General features: G+C 57.0%; 1 protein-coding gene across 1 annotated transcript in view; it reads left to right on the top strand.

Moving 5' to 3' along the window:
- Positions 1-23,795, top strand: part of efnb3b (ephrin-B3b) — a 123,894-nt gene that overhangs the window by 93,550 nt on the left and 6,549 nt on the right. The window contains exon 4 of the mRNA XM_072257248.1: positions 20,746-20,859. Within this exon, the coding sequence (XP_072113349.1) occupies positions 20,746-20,859 (114 nt within the window). The remainder of the gene's footprint in view (positions 1-20,745; positions 20,860-23,795) is intronic.

Below are 23,795 nucleotides of genomic sequence, written 5' to 3' on the forward strand. Positions count from 1 at the left end.
TTACCCTCCCACTCCCTAATCTCTGACCCCCTCACTCCCCAATCTCTCACCCTCTCACTCCCCAACCTCTCACCCTCCCACTCCGCAATCTCTCATCCTCTCACTCCCCAATCTCTCACCCTCCCACTCCCCAGTCTATCACCCTCTCACTCCCCAAACTCTCACCCTCTCACTCCGCAACCTCTCACCCTCCCACTCCCCAAACTCTCACCCTGTCCCTCCCCAACCTCTCACCCTCCCACTCCGCAATTTCTCACCCTGTCACTCCCCAGTCTGTCACCCTCTCACTCCTCAACCTCTCACCCTCTCACTCCTCAACCTCTCACCCTCTCACTCCCCAACCTCTCACCCTCCCACTCCCCAAACTCTCACCCTCTCACTCCCCAACCTCTCACCCTCTCACTCCCCTATCTCTACCCTCTCACTCCCCAAACTCTCACACTCTCACTCCCCAGTCTGTCACCCTCCCACTCCCCAATCTCTCACCCTGTCACTCCCTAGTTTGTCACCCTCCCACTGCTCAGACTGTCGCCCCTCCCACTCCCCAACCTCTCATCCTCTCACTCCCCAATCTCTCACCCTCCCACTCCCCAATCTCTCATCCTCTCACTCCCCCATCTCTCACCCTCTCACTCCCCAATCTCACTCTCTCACTCCCCCGTCTGTCACCCTCCCACTCCCCAGTCTATCACCCTCTCACTCCCCAACGTCTCACCCTCTCACTCCCCAACCTCTCACCCTCCCACTCCCCAAACTCTCACCCTTCCACTCCCCAACCTCTCACCCTCTCACTCCCCAATCTCTCAAACTCTCACTCCCCAGTCTGTCACCCTCTCACTCCCCAGTCTATCACCCTCTCACTCCCCAACCTCTCACCCTCTCACTCCCCAACCTCTCACCCTCCCACTCCCCAAACTCTCACCCTTCACTCCCCAACCTCTCACCCTCTCACTCACCAATCTCACACCTTCTCACTCCCCCATCTCTCACCCTCTCACTCCCCAATCTCTCACCTTCCCACTCCCCAATCTCTCACCCACACACTCCCCAAACTGTCACCCTCTCACTCCCCAATGTCGTACCCTCTCACTCCCCAATCTCTCACCCACCCTCTCCCCAATCTCTCACTCTCTCTCTCCCCAACTCTCACCCTCTCACTCCCCAGTCTCTCACCCTCTCACTCCGAAATCTCTCACCCTCCCTCTCCCCAATCTCTAATCCTCTCACTCCCCAGTCTGTCACCCTCCCACTCCCCAACCTCTCACCCTCCCACTCCCCAGTCTGTCACCCTCCACTCCTCAGTCTGTCACCCTCCCACTCCCCAGTCTGTCACCCCCCCACTCCCCAATCTTTCACCCTCTCACTCCCCAGTCTCTCACCCTCTCACTCCGAAATCTCTCACCCTCCCTCTCCCCAATCTCTAATCCTCTCACTCCCCAGTCTGTCACCCTCCCACTCCCCAACCTCTCACCCTCCCACTCCCCAGTCTGTCACCCTCCCACTCCTCAGTCTGTCACCCTCCCACTCCTCAACCTCTCACCCTCCCACTCCCCAACTTCTCACCCTCCCACTCCCCAATCTCTCACCCTCCACTCCCCAATCTCTCAACCACCCACTCCCAATCTCTCACCTTCTCACTTCCCCATCTCTCACCCGCTCATTCCCCAATCTGTCACACTCTCACTCCCCAGTCTGTCACCCTCCCACTCCCCAATCTCTCACCCTCTCACTCCCCAGTCTGTCACCCTCCTACTCCTCAGTCTGTCACCCTCCCACTCCCCAATCTCTCATCCTCTCACTCCCCAATCTCTCACCCTCTCACTCCCCAATCTCTCAGCCTCTCACTCCTCAATCTCACACCCTCTCACTCCCCCAACCTCTCACCCTCCCACTCCCCAAACTCTCACCCTGTCCCTCCCCAATCTCTCACGCTCACTCCCAATCTCTCACCCTCCCACTCCCCAATCTCTCATCCTCCCACTCCCCAACCTCTCACCCTCCCAGTCCCCAATCTCTGACCCTCCCACTCCTCAACCTCTCACTCTCCCCCTCCTCAACCTCTCACTCTCCCACTCCCTAATCTCTGACCCTCTCACTCCCCAATCTCACACCCTCTCACCCCCCAATCTCTCACCCTCTCACTCCCCAACCTCTCACCCTCTCATTCCCCAATCTCTCACCCTCTCACTCCCCAATCTCTCACCCTCTCACTCCCCAATCTCCCACCCTCGCACTCCCTATCTCTCACCCTCTCACTCCCCAATCTCTCACCCTCCCACACCTCAACCTCTCGCCCTCCCACTCCCCAAATTCTCACCCTCCCACTCCCCAATCTCTCACCCTCCCACTCCCCAATCTCTCACCCTCGCCCTCCCCAATCTCTCACCCTCTTACTCCCCAATCTCTCACCCTCCCACTCCAAACCTCTCACACTCTCACTCCTGAATTGTTCACCCCTCCCACTCCCCAATCACTCACCCTCTCACTCCCCAATCTCTTACCCTCTCACTCACAAATCTCTCACCCTCTCACTCCCCAATCTCTCACCCTCCCACTCGCTAACCACTCACCCTCCCACTCCCCACTCACCCACCCACTCCCCAATATCTCACCCTCCCACTCCCCAATCTCTCACCCACTCACTACCCAACCTCTCACCCTCTCACTCCCCAACCTCTCACCCTCCCACTCCCAACCTCTCACCCTCTCACTCCCCAATCTCTCACACTCTCACTCCCCAGTCGGTCACCCTCCCACTCTCCAATCTATCACCCTCCCACTCCCCAGTCTGTCACCCTCCCACTCCTCAGTAGGTCACCCTCCCACTCCTCAACCTCTCACCCTCTCACACCCCAACCTCTCACCCTTCCACTCCCCAATCTCTCACCCTTCACTCTCCAACCTTTCACACTCCCACTCCCCAATCTCTCACCCTCTCATTCCCCAACCTCTCACCCTCCCACTCCTCGACCTCTCACCCTCTCACTCCCCAACCACTCACCCAAGCCCTCCCCAATCTCTCACCCTCTCACTCCCCAATCTCTCACCCAAGCCCTCCCCAATCTCTCACCCTCTCACGCCCCAACCTCTCACCATCCCACTCACAATCTCTCACCCTCTCACTCCCCAGTCTGTCACCCTCACACTCCCCAGTCTGTCACCCTTCCAGTCCTCAATCTCTCACCCTCTCACTCCCCAGTCTGTTACCCTCCCACTCTCCAATCTCTCACCCTCCCACTCCCCAAACTCTCACCTTCTCACTCCCCCATCTCTCATCCACACACTCCCCAATCTCTCACACTCCCAGCCCCCAACCTCTCACCTTCTCACTCACCCATCTCTCAACCTCTCACTCCCCAATCTCTCCCCTTTACTCCCCAATCTCTCCCCTTTACTCCCCAATCTCTCACCCTCACTCCCCAATCTCTCACCCTCCCACTCCCCAAACTCTCATCCTCCCACTCCCGAATCTCACTCTCCCACTCCCCAACCTCTCACACTCCCAGTCTCCAATCTCTGACCCTCCCGCTCCTCAACCTCTCACTCTCCCACTCCTCAACCTCTCACTCTCCTACTCCCCCACTCCCCAATCTCACACCCTCTCACTCCCCAATCTCACACCCTCTCACTCCCCAATCTCACACCCTCTCACTCCCCAGTCTCTCCCCCTCCCACTCCCCAACCACTCACCCTTCAACTCCCCAATCTCACACCCACTCACTCCCCAACCTCTCACCCTCCCACTCCTCAACCTCTCACCCTCCCACTCACAACCTCTCACACTCCCACTCCCCAGTCTGTCACCCTCCCACTCCCCAATCTCTCACCCTCTCACTCCCCAATCTCTCACACTCTCACTCCCCAGTCTGTCACCCTCCCACTCCCCAATCACTCACCCTCCCACTCGCCAACCACTCACCCTCCCACTCCCCAATCACTCACCCTCCCTCTTCCCAACCTCTCACTGTCCCACTCCCCAATCTCTCACCCTCTCACTCCCAGAACTTTCACCCTCCCACTGCCCAACCTGTCACCCTCTGACTTCCCAACCTCTCACCCTCCCACTCCCAATCTCTCACCCTCTCACTCCCCAGTCTGTCACCCTCACACTCCCCAGTCTGTCACCCTTCCACTCCTCAATCTCTCACCCTCTCACTCCCCAGTCTGTTACCCTCCCACTCCCCAATCTCTCACCCTCCCACTCCCCAAACTCTCACCTTCTCACTCCCCATCTCTCACCCACACACTCCCCAATCACTCACCCTCCCAGTCCCCAACCTCTCACCTTCTCACTCCCCCATCTCTCACCCTCTCACTCCCCAATCTCACCCCTTTACTCCCCAATCTCTCACCCTCACTCCCCAATCTCTCACCCTCCCACTCCCTAATCTCTCACCCTCCCACTCCCTAATCTCTCACCCTCCCACTCCCCAATCTCACTCTCCCACTCCCCAACCTCTCACCCTCCCAGTCCCCAATCTCTGACCCTCCCGCTCCTCAACCTCTCACTCTCCCGCTCCTCAACCTCTCACTCTCCCACTCCCTAATCTCTGACCCTCTCACTACCCAATCTCACACCCACTCACTCCCCAATCTCTCACCCTCTCACTCCCCAATCTCCCACTCTCTCAGTCCCCAATCTCTCACCCTCCCACTCCCCAACCACTCACCCTCCCACTCCCCAACTACTCACCCTCCCACTCCCCAACCACTCACCCTCCAACTCCCCAACCTCTCACCCTCCCACTCCCCTATCTCTCAACCTCCCACTCCCCAATCTCACACCCACTCACTCCCCAACCTCTCACCCTCTCACTCCCCAACCTCTCACCCTCTCACTCCCCAACCTCTCACCCTCTCACTCCCCAACCTCTCACCCTCCCACTCCCAACCTCTCACACTCTCACTCCCCAGTCTGTCACCTTCCCACTCCCCAATCTCTCAGCCTCCCACTCCCCATTGTCGTACCCTCTCACTACCCTATCTCACCTTCCCACTCCCCAATCTCTCACCCTCCCACTCCCCAATCTCTCATCCTGTCACTCCCCAATCTCTCACCCTCCCACTCCCCAACCTCTCACCCTCTCACTCCCCAATCTCACTCTCTCACTCCCCCGTCTGTCACCCTCCCACTCCACAATCTCTCACCCTCCCACTCCCCAATCTCTCACCCTCCCACTCCCCAATGTCATACCCTCTCACTCTCCTATCTCTCACCCTCCCACTCCTCGATCTCTCACCTTCTCACTCCCCCATCTCTCACCCTCTCACTCCCATATCTCTCAGCCTCTCACTCCCCAATCTCTCACCCTTTCACTCCCCAATCTCTCACACTCTCACTCCCCAGTCTGTCACCCTCCCACTCCCCAATCTCTCACCCTGTCACTCCCTAGTTTGTCACCCTCCCACTCCTCAGCTGTCAACCCCCCCACTCCTCAATCTCTCACCCTCCCACTCCCCAGTCTCTCACCCTCCCACTCCTCAATCTCTCACCCTCTCACTCCCCAATCTCTCACCCTCTCACTCCCCAATCTCTCACCCTCTCATTCCCCAATCTCTCACCCTCTCACTCCCCAATCTCTCACCCTCTCACTCCCCAATCTCTCACCCTGTCACTCCCTAGTTTGTCACCCTCCCACTCCTCAGTCTGTCACCCCCCCACTCCTCAACCTCTCACCCCCCACTCCTCAACCTCTCACCCTCCCACTCCCCAGTCTCTCACCCTCCCACTCCCCAATCTCTCACCCTCTCACTCCCCAATCTCTCACCCTCCCACTCCCCAACCTCTCACCCTCCCACTCCGCAATCTCTCATCCTCTCACTCCCCAGTCTCTCAATCTCCCACTCCCCAAACTCTCACCCTGTCCCTCCCCAACCTCTCACCCTCCCACTCCCCAAACTCTCACCCTCTCACTCCCCAACCTCTCACCCTCTCACTCCCCTATCTCTACCCTCTCACTCCCCAAACTCTCACACTCTCACTCCCCAGTCTGTCACCCTCCCACTCCCCAATCTCTCACCCTGTCAATCCCCAATCTCTCACACTCTCACTCCCCAACTACTCACCCTCCCACTCCCCAATCTCTCACCCTCTCACTCCCTAGTCTGTCACCTTCCCACTCCCCAATCTCTCACCCTCTCACTCCCCAATCTCTCACACTCCCACTCCCCAATCTCTCAGCCTCCCACTCCCCATTGTCGTACCCTCTCACTACCCTATCTCACCCTCCCACTCCCCAATCTCTCACCCTCCCACTCCCCAATCTCTCATCCTCTCACTCCCCAATCTCTCACCCTCCCACTCCCCAACCTCTCACCCTCTCACTCCCCAATCTCACTCTCTCACTCCCCAACCTCTCACCCTCTCACTCCCCAATCTCACTCTCTCACTCCCCCGTCTGTCACCCTCCCACTCCACAATCTCTCACCCTCCCACTCCCCAATCTCTCACCCTCCCACTCCCCAATGTCATACCCTCTCACTCCCCTATCTCTCACCCTCCCACTCCTCGATCTCTCACCTTCTCACTCCCCCATCTCTCACCCTCTCACTCCCCAATCTCTCACCCTCTCACTCCCCAATCTCTCACACTCTCACTCCCCAGTCTGTCACCCTCCCACTCCCCAATCTCTCACCCTGTCACTCCCTAGTTTGTCACCCTCCCACTCCTCAGTCTGTCACCCCCCCACTCCTCAACCTCTCACCCTCCCACTCCCCAGTCTCTCACCCTCTCACTCCCCAATCTCTCACCCTCTCATTCCCCAATCTCTCACCCTCTCACTCCCCAATCTCTCACCCTCTCACTCCCCAATCTCTCACACTCTCACTCCCCAATCTCTCACTCTGTCACTCCCTAGTTTGTCACCCTCCCACTCCTCAGTCTGTCACCCCCCCACTCCTCAACCTCTCACCTCCCACTCCTCAACCTCTCACCCTCCCACTCCGCAATCTCTCATCCTCTCACTCCCCAGTCTATCACCCTCTCACTCCCCAACCTCTCACCCTCCCACTCCGCAATTTCTCACCCTCTCACTCCCCAGTCTGTCACCCTCTCACTCCCCAACCTCTCACCCTCTCACTCCCCAACCTCTCACCCTCCCACTCCCCAAACTCTCACCCTCTCACTCCCCAACCTCTCACCCTCTCACTCCCCTATCTCTACCCTCTCACTCCCCAAACTCTCACTCTCTCACCCTCCCACTCCTCAAACTCTCACCCTCTCACTCCCCAACCTCTCACCCTCTCACTCCCCTATCTCTACCCTCTCACTCCCCAAACTCTCACACTCTCACTCCCCAGTCTGTCACCCTCCCACTCCCCAATCTCTCACCCTGTCACTCCCTAGTTTGTCACCCTCCCACTGCTCAGACTGTCGCCCCTCCCACTCCCCAACCTCTCACCCTCTCACTCCCCAATTTCTCACCCTCTCACTCCCCCATCTCTCACCCTCTCACTCCCCAATCTCACTCTCTCACTCCCCCGTCTGTCACCCTCCCACTCCCCAGTCTGTCACCCTCTCATTCCCCAATCTCTTACCCTCCCACTCCCTAATCTCTGACCCCCTCACTCCCCAATCTCTCACCCTCTCACTCCCCAACCTCTCACCCTCCCACTCCGCAATCTCTCATCCTCTCACTCCCCAATCTCTCACCCTCCCACTCCCCAGTCTATCACCCTCTCACTCCCCAACCTCTCACCCTCTCACTCCGCAACCTCTCACCCTCCCACTCCCCAAACTCTCACCCTGTCCCTCCCCAACCTCTCACCCTCCCACTCCGCAATTTCTCACCCTGTCACTCCCCAGTCTGTCACCCTCTCACTCCTCAACCTCTCACCCTCTCACTCCTCAACCTCTCACCCTCTCACTCCCCAACCTCTCACCCTCCCACTCCCCAAACTCTCACCCTCTCACTCCCCAACCTCTCACCCTCTCACTCCCCTATCTCTACCCTCTCACTCCCCAAACTCTCACACTCTCACTCCCCAGTCTGTCACCCTCCCACTCCCCAATCTCTCACCCTGTCACTCCCTAGTTTGTCACCCTCCCACTGCTCAGACTGTCGCCCCTCCCACTCCCCAACCTCTCATCCTCTCACTCCCCAATCTCTCACCCTCCCACTCCCCAATCTCTCATCCTCTCACTCCCCCATCTCTCACCCTCTCACTCCCCAATCTCACTCTCTCACTCCCCCGTCTGTCACCCTCCCACTCCCCAGTCTATCACCCTCTCACTCCCCAACGTCTCACCCTCTCACTCCCCAACCTCTCACCCTCCCACTCCCCAAACTCTCACCCTTCCACTCCCCAACCTCTCACCCTCTCACTCCCCAATCTCTCAAACTCTCACTCCCCAGTCTGTCACCCTCTCACTCCCCAGTCTATCACCCTCTCACTCCCCAACCTCTCACCCTCTCACTCCCCAACCTCTCACCCTCCCACTCCCCAAACTCTCACCCTTCCACTCCCCAACCTCTCACCCTCTCACTCACCAATCTCACACCTTCTCACTCCCCCATCTCTCACCCTCTCACTCCCCAATCTCTCACCTTCCCACTCCCCAATCCCTCACCCACACACTCCCCAAACTGTCACCCTCTCACTCCCCAATGTCGTACCCTCTCACTCCCCAATCTCTCACCCACCCTCTCCCCAATCTCTCACTCTCTCTCTCCCCAACTCTCACCCTCTCACTCCCCAGTCTCTCACCCTCTCACTCCGAAATCTCTCACCCTCCCTCTCCCCAATCTCTAATCCTCTCACTCCCCAGTCTGTCACCCTCCCACTCCCCAACCTCTCACCCTCCCACTCCCCAGTCTGTCACCCTCCCACTCCTCAGTCTGTCACCCTCCCACTCCCCAGTCTGTCACCCCCCCACTCCCCAATCTTTCACCCTCTCACTCCCCAGTCTCTCACCCTCTCACTCCGAAATCTCTCACCCTCCCTCTCCCCAATCTCTAATCCTCTCACTCCCCAGTCTGTCACCCTCCCACTCCCCAACCTCTCACCCTCCCACTCCCCAGTCTGTCACCCTCCCACTCCTCAGTCTGTCACCCTCCCACTCCTCAACCTCTCACCCTCCCACTCCCCAACTTCTCACCCTCCCACTCCCCAATCTCTCACCCTCCCACTCCCCAATCTCTCAACCACCCACTCCCCAATCTCTCACCTTCTCACTTCCCCATCTCTCACCCGCTCATTCCCCAATCTGTCACACTCTCACTCCCCAGTCTGTCACCCTCCCACTCCCCAATCTCTCACCCTCTCACTCCCCAGTCTGTCACCCTCCTACTCCTCAGTCTGTCACCCTCCCACTCCCCAATCTCTCATCCTCTCACTCCCCAATCTCTCACCCTCTCACTCCCCAATCTCTCAGCCTCTCACTCCTCAATCTCACACCCTCTCACTCCCCAATCTCTCACCCTCTCACTCCCCAATCTCTCACCCTCTCACTCCCCAATCTCTCATCCTCTCACTCCCCAACCTCTCACCCTCCCACTCCCCAAACTCTCACCCTGTCCCTCCCCAACCTCTCACCCTCCCACTCCTCAACCTCTCACCCTCCCAGTCCGCAATCTCTCAACCTCCCACTCTCCTATTCACCCTCTCACTCCCCTATCTGTCACCCACACACTCCCCAGTCTCTCGCCCTCCCACTCCCCAATCTCTCACCCAGCATCTCCCCAATCTCTCACCCTCTCACTCCCCAATCTCTCACCCTCTCACTCCCCAATATCTCACCCTCTCACTCCCCAATCTCTCACCCTCCCACTCCCCAATCTCTCACACTCTCACTCCCCAATCTCTCACACTCTCATTCCCCAATCTCTCACCCTCTCACTCCCCAATCTCTCACCCTCTCACTCCCCAATCTCTCACCCTGTCACTCCCTAGTTTGTCACCCTCCCACTCCTCAGTCTGTCACCCCCCCACTCCTCAACCTCTCACCCCCCACTCCTCAACCTCTCACCCTCCCACTCCCCAGTCTCTCACCCTCCCACTCCCCAATCTCTCACCCTCTCACTCCCCAATCTCTCACCCTCCCACTCCCCAACCTCTCACCCTCCCACTCCGCAATCTCTCATCCTCTCACTCCCCAGTCTCTCAATCTCCCACTCCCCAAACTCTCACCCTGTCCCTCCCCAACCTCTCACCCTCCCACTCCCCAAACTCTCACCCTCTCACTCCCCAACCTCTCACCCTCTCACTCCCCTATCTCTACCCTCTCACTCCCCAAACTCTCACACTCTCACTCCCCAACCTCTCACCCTCCCACTCCCCAAACTCTCACCCTCTCACTCCCCAACCTCTCACCCTCTCACTCCCCTATCTCTACCCTCTCACTCCCCAAACTCTCACTCTCTCACCCTCCCACTCCTCAAACTCTCACCCTCTCACTCCCCAACCTCTCACCCTCTCACTCCCCTATCTCTACCCTCTCACTCCCCAAACTCTCACACTCTCACTCCCCAGTCTGTCACCCTCCCACTCCCCAATCTCTCACCCTGTCACTCCCTAGTTTGTCACCCTCCCACTGCTCAGACTGTCGCCCCTCCCACTCCCCAACCTCTCACCCTCTCACTCCCCAATTTCTCACCCTCTCACTCCCCCATCTCTCACCCTCTCACTCCCCAATCTCACTCTCTCACTCCCCCGTCTGTCACCCTCCCACTCCCCAGTCTGTCACCCTCTCATTCCCCAATCTCTTACCCTCCCACTCCCTAATCTCTGACCCCCTCACTCCCCAATCTCTCACCCTCTCACTCCCCAACCTCTCACCCTCCCACTCCGCAATCTCTCATCCTCTCACTCCCCGATCTCTCACCCTCCCACTCCCCAGTCTATCACCCTCTCACTCCCCAACCTCTCACCCTCTCACTCCGCAACCTCTCACCCTCCCACTCCCCAATCTCACTCTCTCACTCCCCAACCTCTCACCCTCTCACTCCCCAATCTCACTCTCTCACTCCCCCGTCTGTCACCCTCCCACTCCACAATCTCTCACCCTCCCACTCCCCAATCTCTCACCCTCCCACTCCCCAATGTCATACCCTCTCACTCCCCTATCTCTCACCCTCCCACTCCTCGATCTCTCACCTTCTCACTCCCCCATCTCTCACCCTCTCACTCCCCAATCTCTCACCCTCTCACTCCCCAATCTCTCACACTCTCACTCCCCAGTCTGTCACCCTCCCACTCCCCAATCTCTCACCCTCCCACTCCCCAATGTCATACCCTCTCACTCCCCTATCTCTCACCCTCCCACTCCTCGATCTCTCACCTTCTCACTCCCCCATCTCTCACCCTCTCACTCCCCAATCTCTCACCCTCTCACTCCCCAATCTCTCACACTCTCACTCCCCAGTCTGTCACCCTCCCACTCCCCAATCTCTCACCCTGTCACTCCCTAGTTTGTCACCCTCCCACTCCTCAGTCTGTCACCCCCCCACTCCTCAACCTCTCACCCTCCCACTCCCCAGTCTCTCACCCTCTCACTCCCCAATCTCTCACCCTCTCATTCCCCAATCTCTCACCCTCTCACTCCCCAATCTCTCACCCTGTCACTCCCTAGTTTGTCACCCTCCCACTCCTCAGTCTGTCACCCCCCCACTCCTCAACCTCTCACCCCCCACTCCTCAACCTCTCACCCTCCCACTCCCCAACCTCTCACCCTCCCACTCCGCAATTTCTCACCCTCTCACTCCCCAGTCTGTCACCCTCTCAGTCCCCAAACTCTCACCCTCCCACTCCCCAACTACTCACCCTCCCACTCCCCAACCACTCACCCTCCAACTCCCCAACCTCTCACCCTCCCACTCCCCTATCTCTCAACCTCCCACTCCCCAATCTCACACCCACTCACTCCCCAACCTCTCACCCTCTCACTCCCCAACCTCTCACCCTCTCACTCCCCAACCTCTCACCCTCCCACTCCCAACCTCTCACACTCTCACTCCCCAGTCTGTCACCTTCCCACTCCCCAATCTCTCAGCCTCCCACTCCCCATTGTCGTACCCTCTCACTACCCTATCTCACCTTCCCACTCCCCAATCTCTCACCCTCCCACTCCCCAATCTCTCATCCTGTCACTCCCCAATCTCTCACCCTCCCACTCCCCAACCTCTCACCCTCTCACTCCCCAATCTCACTCTCTCACTCCCCCGTCTGTCACCCTCCCACTCCACAATCTCTCACCCTCCCACTCCCCAATCTCTCACCCTCCCACTCCCCAATGTCATACCCTCTCACTCTCCTATCTCTCACCCTCCCACTCCTCGATCTCTCACCTTCTCACTCCCCCATCTCTCACCCTCTCACTCCCATATCTCTCAGCCTCTCACTCCCCAATCTCTCACCCTTTCACTCCCCAATCTCTCACACTCTCACTCCCCAGTCTGTCACCCTCCCACTCCCCAATCTCTCACCCTGTCACTCCCTAGTTTGTCACCCTCCCACTCCTCAGCTGTCAACCCCCCCACTCCTCAATCTCTCACCCTCCCACTCCCCAGTCTCTCACCCTCCCACTCCTCAATCTCTCACCCTCTCACTCCCCAATCTCTCACCCTCTCACTCCCCAATCTCTCACCCTCTCATTCCCCAATCTCTCACCCTCTCACTCCCCAATCTCTCACCCTCTCACTCCCCAATCTCTCACCCTGTCACTCCCTAGTTTGTCACCCTCCCACTCCTCAGTCTGTCACCCCCCCACTCCTCAACCTCTCACCCCCCACTCCTCAACCTCTCACCCTCCCACTCCCCAGTCTCTCACCCTCCCACTCCCCAATCTCTCACCCTCTCACTCCCCAATCTCTCACCCTCCCACTCCCCAACCTCTCACCCTCCCACTCCGCAATCTCTCATCCTCTCACTCCCCAGTCTCTCAATCTCCCACTCCCCAAACTCTCACCCTGTCCCTCCCCAACCTCTCACCCTCCCACTCCCCAAACTCTCACCCTCTCACTCCCCAACCTCTCACCCTCTCACTCCCCTATCTCTACCCTCTCACTCCCCAAACTCTCACACTCTCACTCCCCAGTCTGTCACCCTCCCACTCCCCAATCTCTCACCCTGTCAATCCCCAATCTCTCACACTCTCACTCCCCAACTACTCACCCTCCCACTCCCCAATCTCTCACCCTCTCACTCCCTAGTCTGTCACCTTCCCACTCCCCAATCTCTCACCCTCTCACTCCCCAATCTCTCACACTCCCACTCCCCAATCTCTCAGCCTCCCACTCCCCATTGTCGTACCCTCTCACTACCCTATCTCACCCTCCCACTCCCCAATCTCTCACCCTCCCACTCCCCAATCTCTCATCCTCTCACTCCCCAATCTCTCACCCTCCCACTCCCCAACCTCTCACCCTCTCACTCCCCAATCTCACTCTCTCACTCCCCAACCTCTCACCCTCTCACTCCCCAATCTCACTCTCTCACTCCCCCGTCTGTCACCCTCCCACTCCACAATCTCTCACCCTCCCACTCCCCAATCTCTCACCCTCCCACTCCCCAATGTCATACCCTCTCACTCCCCTATCTCTCACCCTCCCACTCCTCGATCTCTCACCTTCTCACTCCCCCATCTCTCACCCTCTCACTCCCCAATCTCTCACCCTCTCACTCCCCAATCTCTCACACTCTCACTCCCCAGTCTGTCACCCTCCCACTCCCCAATCTCTCACCCTGTCACTCCCTAGTTTGTCACCCTCCCACTCCTCAGTCTGTCACCCCCCCACTCCTCAACCTCTCACCCTCCCACTCCCCAGTCTCTCACCCTCTCACTCCCCAATCTCTCACCCTCTCATTCCCCAATCTCTCACCCTCTCACTCCCCAATCTCTCACCCTCTCACTCCCCAATCTCTGACACTCTCACTCCCCAATCTCTCACTCTGTCACTCCCTAGTTTGTCACCCTCCCACTCCTCAGTCTGTCACCCCCCCACTCCTCAACCTCTCACCTCCCACTCCTCAACCTCTCACCCTCCCACTCCGCAATCTCTCATCCTCTCACTCCCCAGTCTATCACCCTCTCACTCCCCAACCTCTCACCCTCCCACTCCGCAATTTCTCACCCTCTCACTCCCCAGTCTGTCACCCTCTCACTCCCCAACCTCTCACCCTCTCACTCCCCAACCTCTCACCCTCCCACTCCCCAAACTCTCACCCTCTCACTCCCCAACCTCTCACCCTCTCACTCCCCTATCTCTACCCTCTCACTCCCCAAACTCTCACTCTCTCACCCTCCCACTCCTCAAACTCTCACCCTCTCACTCCCCAACCTCTCACCCTCTCACTCCCCTATCTCTACCCTCTCACTCCCCAAACTCTCACACTCTCACTCCCCAGTCTGTCACCCTCCCACTCCCCAATCTCTCACCCTGTCACTCCCTAGTTTGTCACCCTCCCACTGCTCAGACTGTCGCCCCTCCCACTCCCCAACCTCTCACCCTCTCACTCCCCAATTTCTCACCCTCTCACTCCCCCATCTCTCACCCTCTCACTCCCCAATCTCACTCTCTCACTCCCCCGTCTGTCACCCTCCCACTCCCCAGTCTGTCACCCTCTCATTCCCCAATCTCTTACCCTCCCACTCCCTAATCTCTGACCCCCTCACTCCCCAATCTCTCACCCTCTCACTCCCCAACCTCTCACCCTCCCACTCCGCAATCTCTCATCCTCTCACTCCCCAATCTCTCACCCTCCCACTCCCCAGTCTATCACCCTCTCACTCCCCAACCTCTCACCCTCTCACTCCGCAACCTCTCACCCTCCCACTCCCCAAACTCTCACCCTGTCCCTCCCCAACCTCTCACCCTCCCACTCCGCAATTTCTCACCCTGTCACTCCCCAGTCTGTCACCCTCTCACTCCTCAACCTCTCACCCTCTCACTCCTCAACCTCTCACCCTCTCACTCCCCAACCTCTCACCCTCCCACTCCCCAAACTCTCACCCTCTCACTCCCCAACCTCTCACCCTCTCACTCCCCTATCTCTACCCTCTCACTCCCCAAACTCTCACACTCTCACTCCCCAGTCTGTCACCCTCCCACTCCCCAATCTCTCACCCTGTCACTCCCTAGTTTGTCACCCTCCCACTGCTCAGACTGTCGCCCCTCCCACTCCCCAACCTCTCATCCTCTCACTCCCCAATCTCTCACCCTCCCACTCCCCAATCTCTCATCCTCTCACTCCCCCATCTCTCACCCTCTCACTCCCCAATCTCACTCTCTCACTCCCCCGTCTGTCACCCTCCCACTCCCCAGTCTATCACCCTCTCACTCCCCAACGTCTCACCCTCTCACTCCCCAACCTCTCACCCTCCCACTCCCCAAACTCTCACCCTTCCACTCCCCAACCTCTCACCCTCTCACTCCCCAATCTCTCAAACTCTCACTCCCCAGTCTGTCACCCTCTCACTCCCCAGTCTATCACCCTCTCACTCCCCAACCTCTCACCCTCTCACTCCCCAACCTCTCACCCTCCCACTCCCCAAACTCTCACCCTTCCACTCCCCAACCTCTCACCCTCTCACTCACCAATCTCACACCTTCTCACTCCCCCATCTCTCACCCTCTCACTCCCCAATCTCTCACCTTCCCACTCCCCAATCCCTCACCCACACACTCCCCAAACTGTCACCCTCTCACTCCCCAATGTCGTACCCTCTCACTCCCCAATCTCTCACCCACCCTCTCCCCAATCTCTCACTCTCTCTCTCCCCAACTCTCACCCTCTCACTCCCCAGTCTCTCACCCTCTCACTCCGAAATCTCTCACCCTCCCTCTCCCCAATCTCTAATCCTCTCACTCCCCAGTCTGTCACCCTCCCACTCCCCAACCTCTCACCCTCCCACTCCCCAGTCTGTCACCCTCCCACTCCTCAGTCTGTCACCCTCCCACTCCCCAGTCTGTCACCCCCCCACTCCCCAATCTTTCACCCTCTCACTCCCCAGTCTCTCACCCTCTCACTCCGAAATCTCTCACCCTCCCTCTCCCCAATCTCTAATCCTCTCACTCCCCAGTCTGTCACCCTCCCACTCCCCAACCTCTCACCCTCCCACTCCCCAGTCTGTCACCCTCCCACTCCTCAGTCTGTCACCCTCCCACTCCTCAACCTCTCACCCTCCCACTCCCCAACTTCTCACCCTCCCACTCCCCAATCTCTCACCCTCCCACTCCCCAATCTCTCAACCACCCACTCCCCAATCTCTCACCTTCTCACTTCCCCATCTCTCACCCGCTCATTCCCCAATCTGTCACACTCTCACTCCCCAGTCTGTCACCCTCCCACTCCCCAATCTCTCACCCTCTCACTCCCCAGTCTGTCACCCTCCTACTCCTCAGTCTGTCACCCTCCCACTCCCCAATCTCTCATCCTCTCACTCCCCAATCTCTCACCCTCTCACTCCCCAATCTCTCAGCCTCTCACTCCTCAATCTCACACCCTCTCACTCCCCAATCTCTCACCCTCTCACTCCCCAATCTCTCACCCTCTCACTCCCCAATCTCTCATCCTCTCACTCCCCAACCTCTCACCCTCCCACTCCCCAAACTCTCACCCTGTCCCTCCCCAACCTCTCACCCTCCCACTCCTCAACCTCTCACCCTCCCAGTCCGCAATCTCTCAACCTCCCACTCTCCTATTCACCCTCTCACTCCCCTATCTGTCACCCACACACTCCCCAGTCTCTCGCCCTCCCACTCCCCAATCTCTCACCCAGCATCTCCCCAATCTCTCACCCTCTCACTCCCCAATCTCTCACCCTCTCACTCCCCAATATCTCACCCTCTCACTCCCCAATCTCTCACCCTCCCACTCCCCAATCTCTCACACTCTCACTCCCCAATCTCTCACACTCTCATTCCCCAATCTCTCACCCTCTCACTCCCCAATCTCTCACCCTCTCACTCCCCAATCTCTCACCCTGTCACTCCCTAGTTTGTCACCCTCCCACTCCTCAGTCTGTCACCCCCCCACTCCTCAACCTCTCACCCCCCACTCCTCAACCTCTCACCCTCCCACTCCCCAGTCTCTCACCCTCCCACTCCCCAATCTCTCACCCTCTCACTCCCCAATCTCTCACCCTCCCACTCCCCAACCTCTCACCCTCCCACTCCGCAATCTCTCATCCTCTCACTCCCCAGTCTCTCAATCTCCCACTCCCCAAACTCTCACCCTGTCCCTCCCCAACCTCTCACCCTCCCACTCCCCAAACTCTCACCCTCTCACTCCCCAACCTCTCACCCTCTCACTCCCCTATCTCTACCCTCTCACTCCCCAAACTCTCACACTCTCACTCCCCAACCTCTCACCCTCCCACTCCCCAAACTCTCACCCTCTCACTCCCCAACCTCTCACCCTCTCACTCCCCTATCTCTACCCTCTCACTCCCCAAACTCTCACTCTCTCACCCTCCCACTCCTCAAACTCTCACCCTCTCACTCCCCAACCTCTCACCCTCTCACTCCCCTATCTCTACCCTCTCACTCCCCAAACTCTCACACTCTCACTCCCCAGTCTGTCACCCTCCCACTCCCCAATCTCTCACCCTGTCACTCCCTAGTTTGTCACCCTCCCACTGCTCAGACTGTCGCCCCTCCCACTCCCCAACCTCTCACCCTCTCACTCCCCAATTTCTCACCCTCTCACTCCCCCATCTCTCACCCTCTCACTCCCCAATCTCACTCTCTCACTCCCCCGTCTGTCACCCTCCCACTCCCCAGTCTGTCACCCTCTCATTCCCCAATCTCTTACCCTCCCACTCCCTAATCTCTGACCCCCTCACTCCCCAATCTCTCACCCTCTCACTCCCCAACCTCTCACCCTCCCACTCCGCAATCTCTCATCCTCTCACTCCCCGATCTCTCACCCTCCCACTCCCCAGTCTATCACCCTCTCACTCCCCAACCTCTCACCCTCTCACTCCGCAACCTCTCACCCTCCCACTCCCCAATCTCACTCTCTCACTCCCCAACCTCTCACCCTCTCACTCCCCAATCTCACTCTCTCACTCCCCCGTCTGTCACCCTCCCACTCCACAATCTCTCACCCTCCCACTCCCCAATCTCTCACCCTCCCACTCCCCAATGTCATACCCTCTCACTCCCCTATCTCTCACCCTCCCACTCCTCGATCTCTCACCTTCTCACTCCCCCATCTCTCACCCTCTCACTCCCCAATCTCTCACCCTCTCACTCCCCAATCTCTCACACTCTCACTCCCCAGTCTGTCACCCTCCCACTCCCCAATCTCTCACCCTGTCACTCCCTAGTTTGTCACCCTCCCACTCCTCAGTCTGTCACCCCCCCACTCCTCAACCTCTCACCCTCCCACTCCCCAGTCTCTCACCCTCTCACTCCCCAATCTCTCACCCTCTCATTCCCCAATCTCTCACCCTCTCACTCCCCAATCTCTCACCCTGTCACTCCCTAGTTTGTCACCCTCCCACTCCTCAGTCTGTCACCCCCCCACTCCTCAACCTCTCACCCCCCACTCCTCAACCTCTCACCCTCCCACTCCCCAACCTCTCACCCTCCCACTCCGCAATTTCTCACCCTCTCACTCCCCAGTCTGTCACCCTCTCAGTCCCCAAACTCTCACCCTCCCACTCCGCAATCTCTCATCCTCTCACTCCCCAGTCTGTCACCCTCCCACTCCCCAAACTAACCTTACCCTCCCTTCTCCTCTTCTCTCCCCTCATTGCTCTCTTCTCCCTCTATTTCTGGCCCTCATATTTTGCTGCACCTGTATTCCCGACTTGGACCCAATTCTGATAAACCTTGCAACGCACATCAAAGTTGCTGCCGAACGCGGCAGGCCAGGCAGCATCTCTAGGAAGAGGTACAGTCGACGTTTCGGGCTGAGACCCTTCGTCAGGACTAACTGAAGGAAGAGCTAGTAAGAGATTTGAAAGTGGGAGGGGGAGGGGGAGATCCAAAATGATAGGAGAAGACAGGAGGGGGAGGGATGGAGCCAAGAGCTGGACAGGTGATTGGCAAAAGGGGTATGAGAGGATCATGGGACAGGAGGCCTGGCGAGAAAGACAAGGGGGGGGAAAAACCCAGAGGATGGGCAAGGTGTATATTCAGAGGGACAGAGGGAGAAAAAGGAGAGTGAGAGAAAGAATGTGTGTATAAAAATAAGTAACAGATGGAGTACGAGGGGGAGGTGGGGCATTAGCGGAAGTTAGAGAAGTCGATGTTCATGCCATCAGGTTGAAGGCTACCCAGACAGAATATAAGGTGTTGTTCGCCATCAGGTTGGAGGCTACCCAGACGGAATATATACCAGAACAACACCTTATATTCCGTCTGTGTAGCCTCCAACCTGATGGCATGAAGATCGACTTCTCTAACTTCCGCTAATGCCCCACCTCCCCCCTCGTACCCCATCCGTTATTTATTTTTATGCACACATTCTTTCTCTCACTCTTCTTTTTCTCCCTCTGTCCCTCTGACTATACTCCTTGCCCATCCTCTGGGTTCCCCCCCCCCCGTCTTTCTTCCCGGACCTCCTGTCCCATGACCCTCTCATACCCCTTTTGCCTATCACCTGTCCAGCTCTTGGCTCCATCCCTCCCCCTCCTGTCTTCTCCTATCATTTTGGATCTCCCCCTCCCCCTCCCACTTTCAAATCCCTTACTCACTCTTCCTTCAGTTAGTCCTGACGAAGGGTTTCAGCCTGAAACGTCGACTGTACCTCTTCCTAGAGATGCTGCCTGGCCTGCTGCGTTCACCAGCAACTTTGATGTGTGTTGCTTGAATTTCCAGCATCTGCAGAATTCCTGTTGTTTGTGTTTCTGATAAACCTTAACTGTTGCCCACACAGAGGCAGTCAATTCGAGAGCTGCCAAACACCCTTTCCCCAACAACTTCCCCCTCGAGGGTGACCAGTGCTGCAACCTGAAGCGAAGTTTTCCCTCAATCGCGCCCTCGCTCTGGCTGTGAGCTGGATACCCTGGGACAGAGGTGTGGGGAGTGGTGGTAGCGGCCTTCTGCTGTCGCCCTCACCCGGGTGGTGGTTGGTAGACATGGTCTCTCCTGAGTTGAGGAGTGTCGAGAAGAACCGAATTTGGAGCTAGGAGCAGTGGGGAAGTGGGGTGGGAGGAGTGGGAACGCCATTATGGAGCAGACGGGACGAATGGTGGTTTCTGGGCTGCTGGTCAGGTGTCACCCCCACGGGGAAGACATCCCCCCACCCCCCACCCCAGGGACGGGACTGGCAGGCGGCTCCATTTGGCCGGGGTGGGTGTGCTCCTGCTGGACGGGGTTAGTCGTCCTCCTACCTGAAGGGAACGGCGGAGCACAGCAGGTATATTCTGCTCAGCCAGTGGTGGTGTTACCCCTTGTGACAGGTGAAGTCGTTCTGCTCGACTCCTTTGCCATCTGTTCACCCAGAATTAATGCTGGCTGCTCTGGGACAGGTCTTGGAAACAGCTGGCTGAATCCATTCAGGGCCCCACCCATCCTGAAGCAGAGTGATATCCCTGCCTCCCCTACACCCCTCCCTGTCTCTGTGACACCCTCTTGCCCTTCCAAGTAATCCCTCCAGCTCCCACACCTCTCCCCTTCTCTGTTACCCCCTCTGGCTTCTATCTCCATCCCCCATTACAGGAGCTGTCCCTGTGATCTAAATCCCCCCCCCCCCACCAGTGTCTCCCTCCTCCCTCACTTAACCCTGCGCCTGCCAGCCCATCACTCAGTTCAGGGATCGTGGGCTCCCTCATACCAGCATGTGTTTTCTCTGCAGATCCCAACGCTCCGCAGTTACCCCCAGGAACGCACTCCCAGCCGGACATGGAGTCCTCCAGCACCCAGCCCAGGCCGGACTTTGGCACAACTGCGGACAAGACCAACTCATCAGGTAAGCTTGCTTCCGTGGTCTGGGGCAGCGCGCACGCTCTGCCCGCGGGCTGCAGGAATGGGCATGGGGAATCAACCCCGGTCATGCTGGCTGGGAACGGGCAACTGTCTCTCGTGTGGTGGCAACAGCCCCACAGGCTGTCTGCTTTCCAGGGATCTGTGGGATCTTGCTGTACACACATTGGGTACTGTGTTTCCTGCTTTACTGCATTCACTGGCTAGGATTCTTCCAGACCTCCTCAGGGTTGGTGCTGAGGGTAAGAGGAGTTACGTGTGTGTGTGTGTGTGTGTGTGTGTGTGTGTGTGAGAGAGAGAGAGAGAGAGAGAGAGAGAGGCTGTATGTGTGTGTGTGTGTATGTGTGTGTGTGTGTGAGAGAGAGAGGCTGTATGTGTGTGCCCATTTCTGTGTGTGTGTCTGAGAGAGTGTCAAAATACAAGAGTGAGTGGGTGTGTGAGAGAGTAAAAGTGTGTGCATTGGGTCTGTCAGTAAGCAAGAGTGTATGTATGTGAGTGAAATAGAAAGTGTGTGTGTCTCAGTTTGCGAAAGAGTGTGTGTGTGTGTAGCAAAGTTATGCATGTCTGAAATTCAGATGATGCTGGAAACATTCAGCAGGTCATGCAGCATCTGTGGGATGAATGGAGAAGGGCAGAGCTAATATTTCCCAGCCATGACCTTTATCTGCTCTCAAGTGATGAATTTGAGATGTGAGCTTTGGTGTCTGCTGATTCTTTCCTGCCTGTTTGGTTTTATTTCTGATTCCAGCATCTGCAGGATATTTTGATCATCATATGTGGGATTGTGGAGAGGTTGCAGGAGTGTCTGTATTCCTGCCCATCTGTGTGTGTCTATATATGAGAGACTCTCTGTGTGCGTGTGTGTCTGTTCATGTGAGTCTCAATCTCGATATATGTTCCCCCGTGTGTGTGTGAGTGTGAGAGAGACTGTATCTGGGTGTGTGTGTGTGTGAGAGAGAGACAGTATCTGAGTGTGTGTGTGTGTGTGTGTGTGAGAGAGAGAGACTGTATCTGGGTGTGTGAGTGTGAGAGAGACTGTATCTGGGTGTGTGTGTGTGGGAGAGAGAGACTGTATCTGGGTGTGTGAGTGTGAGAGAGACTGTATCTGGGTGTGTGTGTGTGGGAGAGAGAGAGACTGTATCTGTGTGTGTGTGTGTGTGTGTGTGTGTGTGTGTGTGTGTGTGTGTGTGAGAGAGAGACTGTATCTGAGTGTGTGTGTGTGTGTGTGTGTGTGTGAGAGAGACTGTATCTGGGTGTGTGTGTGTGAGAGAGAGAGACTGTATCTGCGTGTGTGTGTGTGTGAGAGAGACTGTATCTGGGTGTGTGTGTGAGTGAGTGTGAGAGAGACTGTATCTGGGTGTGTGTGTGTGTGAGAGAGAGACTGTATCTGGGTGTGTGTGTGTGTGAGAGACTGTATATGAGTGTGTGTGTGTGTGTGTGAGAGAGACTGTATCTGGGTGTGTGTGAGAGAGAGAGAGACTATCTGGGTGTGTGGGTGTGTGTGGGAGACTGTATCTGGGTGTGTGTGTGTGAGAGAGACTGTATCTGAGTGTGTGTGTGTGAGAGAGACTGTATATGGATGTGTGTGTGAGAGAGACTGTATCTGTGTGTGTGAGAGAGAGAGAGACTATCTGTGTGTGTGTGTGTGTGTGTGTGTGTGTGTGAGAGAGAGAGAGAGAGAGAGAGACTGTATCTGTGTGTGTGTATGAGAGAGACTGTATCTGGGAATGTGTGTGTGAGAGAGACTGTATCTGGGTGTGTGTGTGTGAGAGAGACTGTATCTGGGTGTGTGTGTGAGAGAAAGACTCTACCTGGGTGTGTGTGTGTGAGAGAGAGATACTGTATCTGGGTTGTGTGTGTGTGTGTGAGAGAGAGACTGTATCTGGGTGTGTGTGTGTGAGAGAGACTGTATCTGGGTGTGTGTGTGTGTGTGAGAGAGAGAGAGACTGTATCTGTGTGTGTGTGTGAGAGAGACTGTATATGAGTGTGTGTGTGTGAGAGAGACTGTATCTGGGTGTGTGTGTGAGAGAGAGACTGTATCTGAGTGTGTGTGTGTGTGTGTGTGTGTGAGAGAGACTGTATCTGGGTGTGTGTGAGAGAGAGACTCTACCTGGGTGTGTGTGTGTGTGAGAGAGAGATACTGTATCTGGGTGTGTGTGTGTGTGTGAGAGAGAGACTGTATCTGGGTGTGTGTGTAAGAGAGAGAGGGAGAGACTGTATCTGGGTGTGTGTGTGTGAGAGAGACTGTATCTGGGTGTGTGTGTGTGTGAGAGAGAGAGAGACTGTATGTGTGTGTGAGAGACTGTATATGAGTGTGTGTGTGTGTGAGAGAGACTGTATCTGGGTGTGTGTGTGAGAGAGAGAGAGACTATCTGGGTGTGTGGGTGTGTGTGGGAGACTGTATCTGGGTGTGTGTGTGTGGGAGAGAGACTATCTGAGTGTGTGTGTGTGTGAGAGAGAGAGACTGTATCTGTGTGTGTGTGAGAGACTGTATATGAGTGTGTGTGTGTGTGAGAGAGACTGTATCTGGGTGTGTGTGTGTGAGAGACTGTATATGAGTGTGTGTGTGTGTGAGAGAGAGAGACTGTATCTGGGTGTGTGTGAGAGAGAGAGACTATCTGGGTGTGTGGGTGTGTGTGGGAGACTGTATCTGGGTGTGTGTGTGTGAGAGAGACTGTATCTGAGTGTGTGTGTGTGAGAGAGACTGTATATGGATGTGTGTGTGAGAGAGACTGTATCTGTGTGTGTGAGAGAGAGAGAGACTGTATCTGTGTGTGTGTGTGTGTGTGTGTGTGTGTGTGAGAGAGAGAGAGAGAGACTGTATCTGTGTGTGTGTGTGAGAGAGACTGTATCTGGGAATGTGTGTGTGAGAGAGACTGTATCTGGGTGGTGTGTGTGAGAGAGAGAGACTGTATCTGGGTG

This window comes from Mobula birostris, chromosome 5, assembly GCF_030028105.1.
Source record: "Mobula birostris isolate sMobBir1 chromosome 5, sMobBir1.hap1, whole genome shotgun sequence".
Taxonomy (NCBI): Eukaryota; Metazoa; Chordata; class Chondrichthyes; order Myliobatiformes; family Myliobatidae; genus Mobula; species Mobula birostris.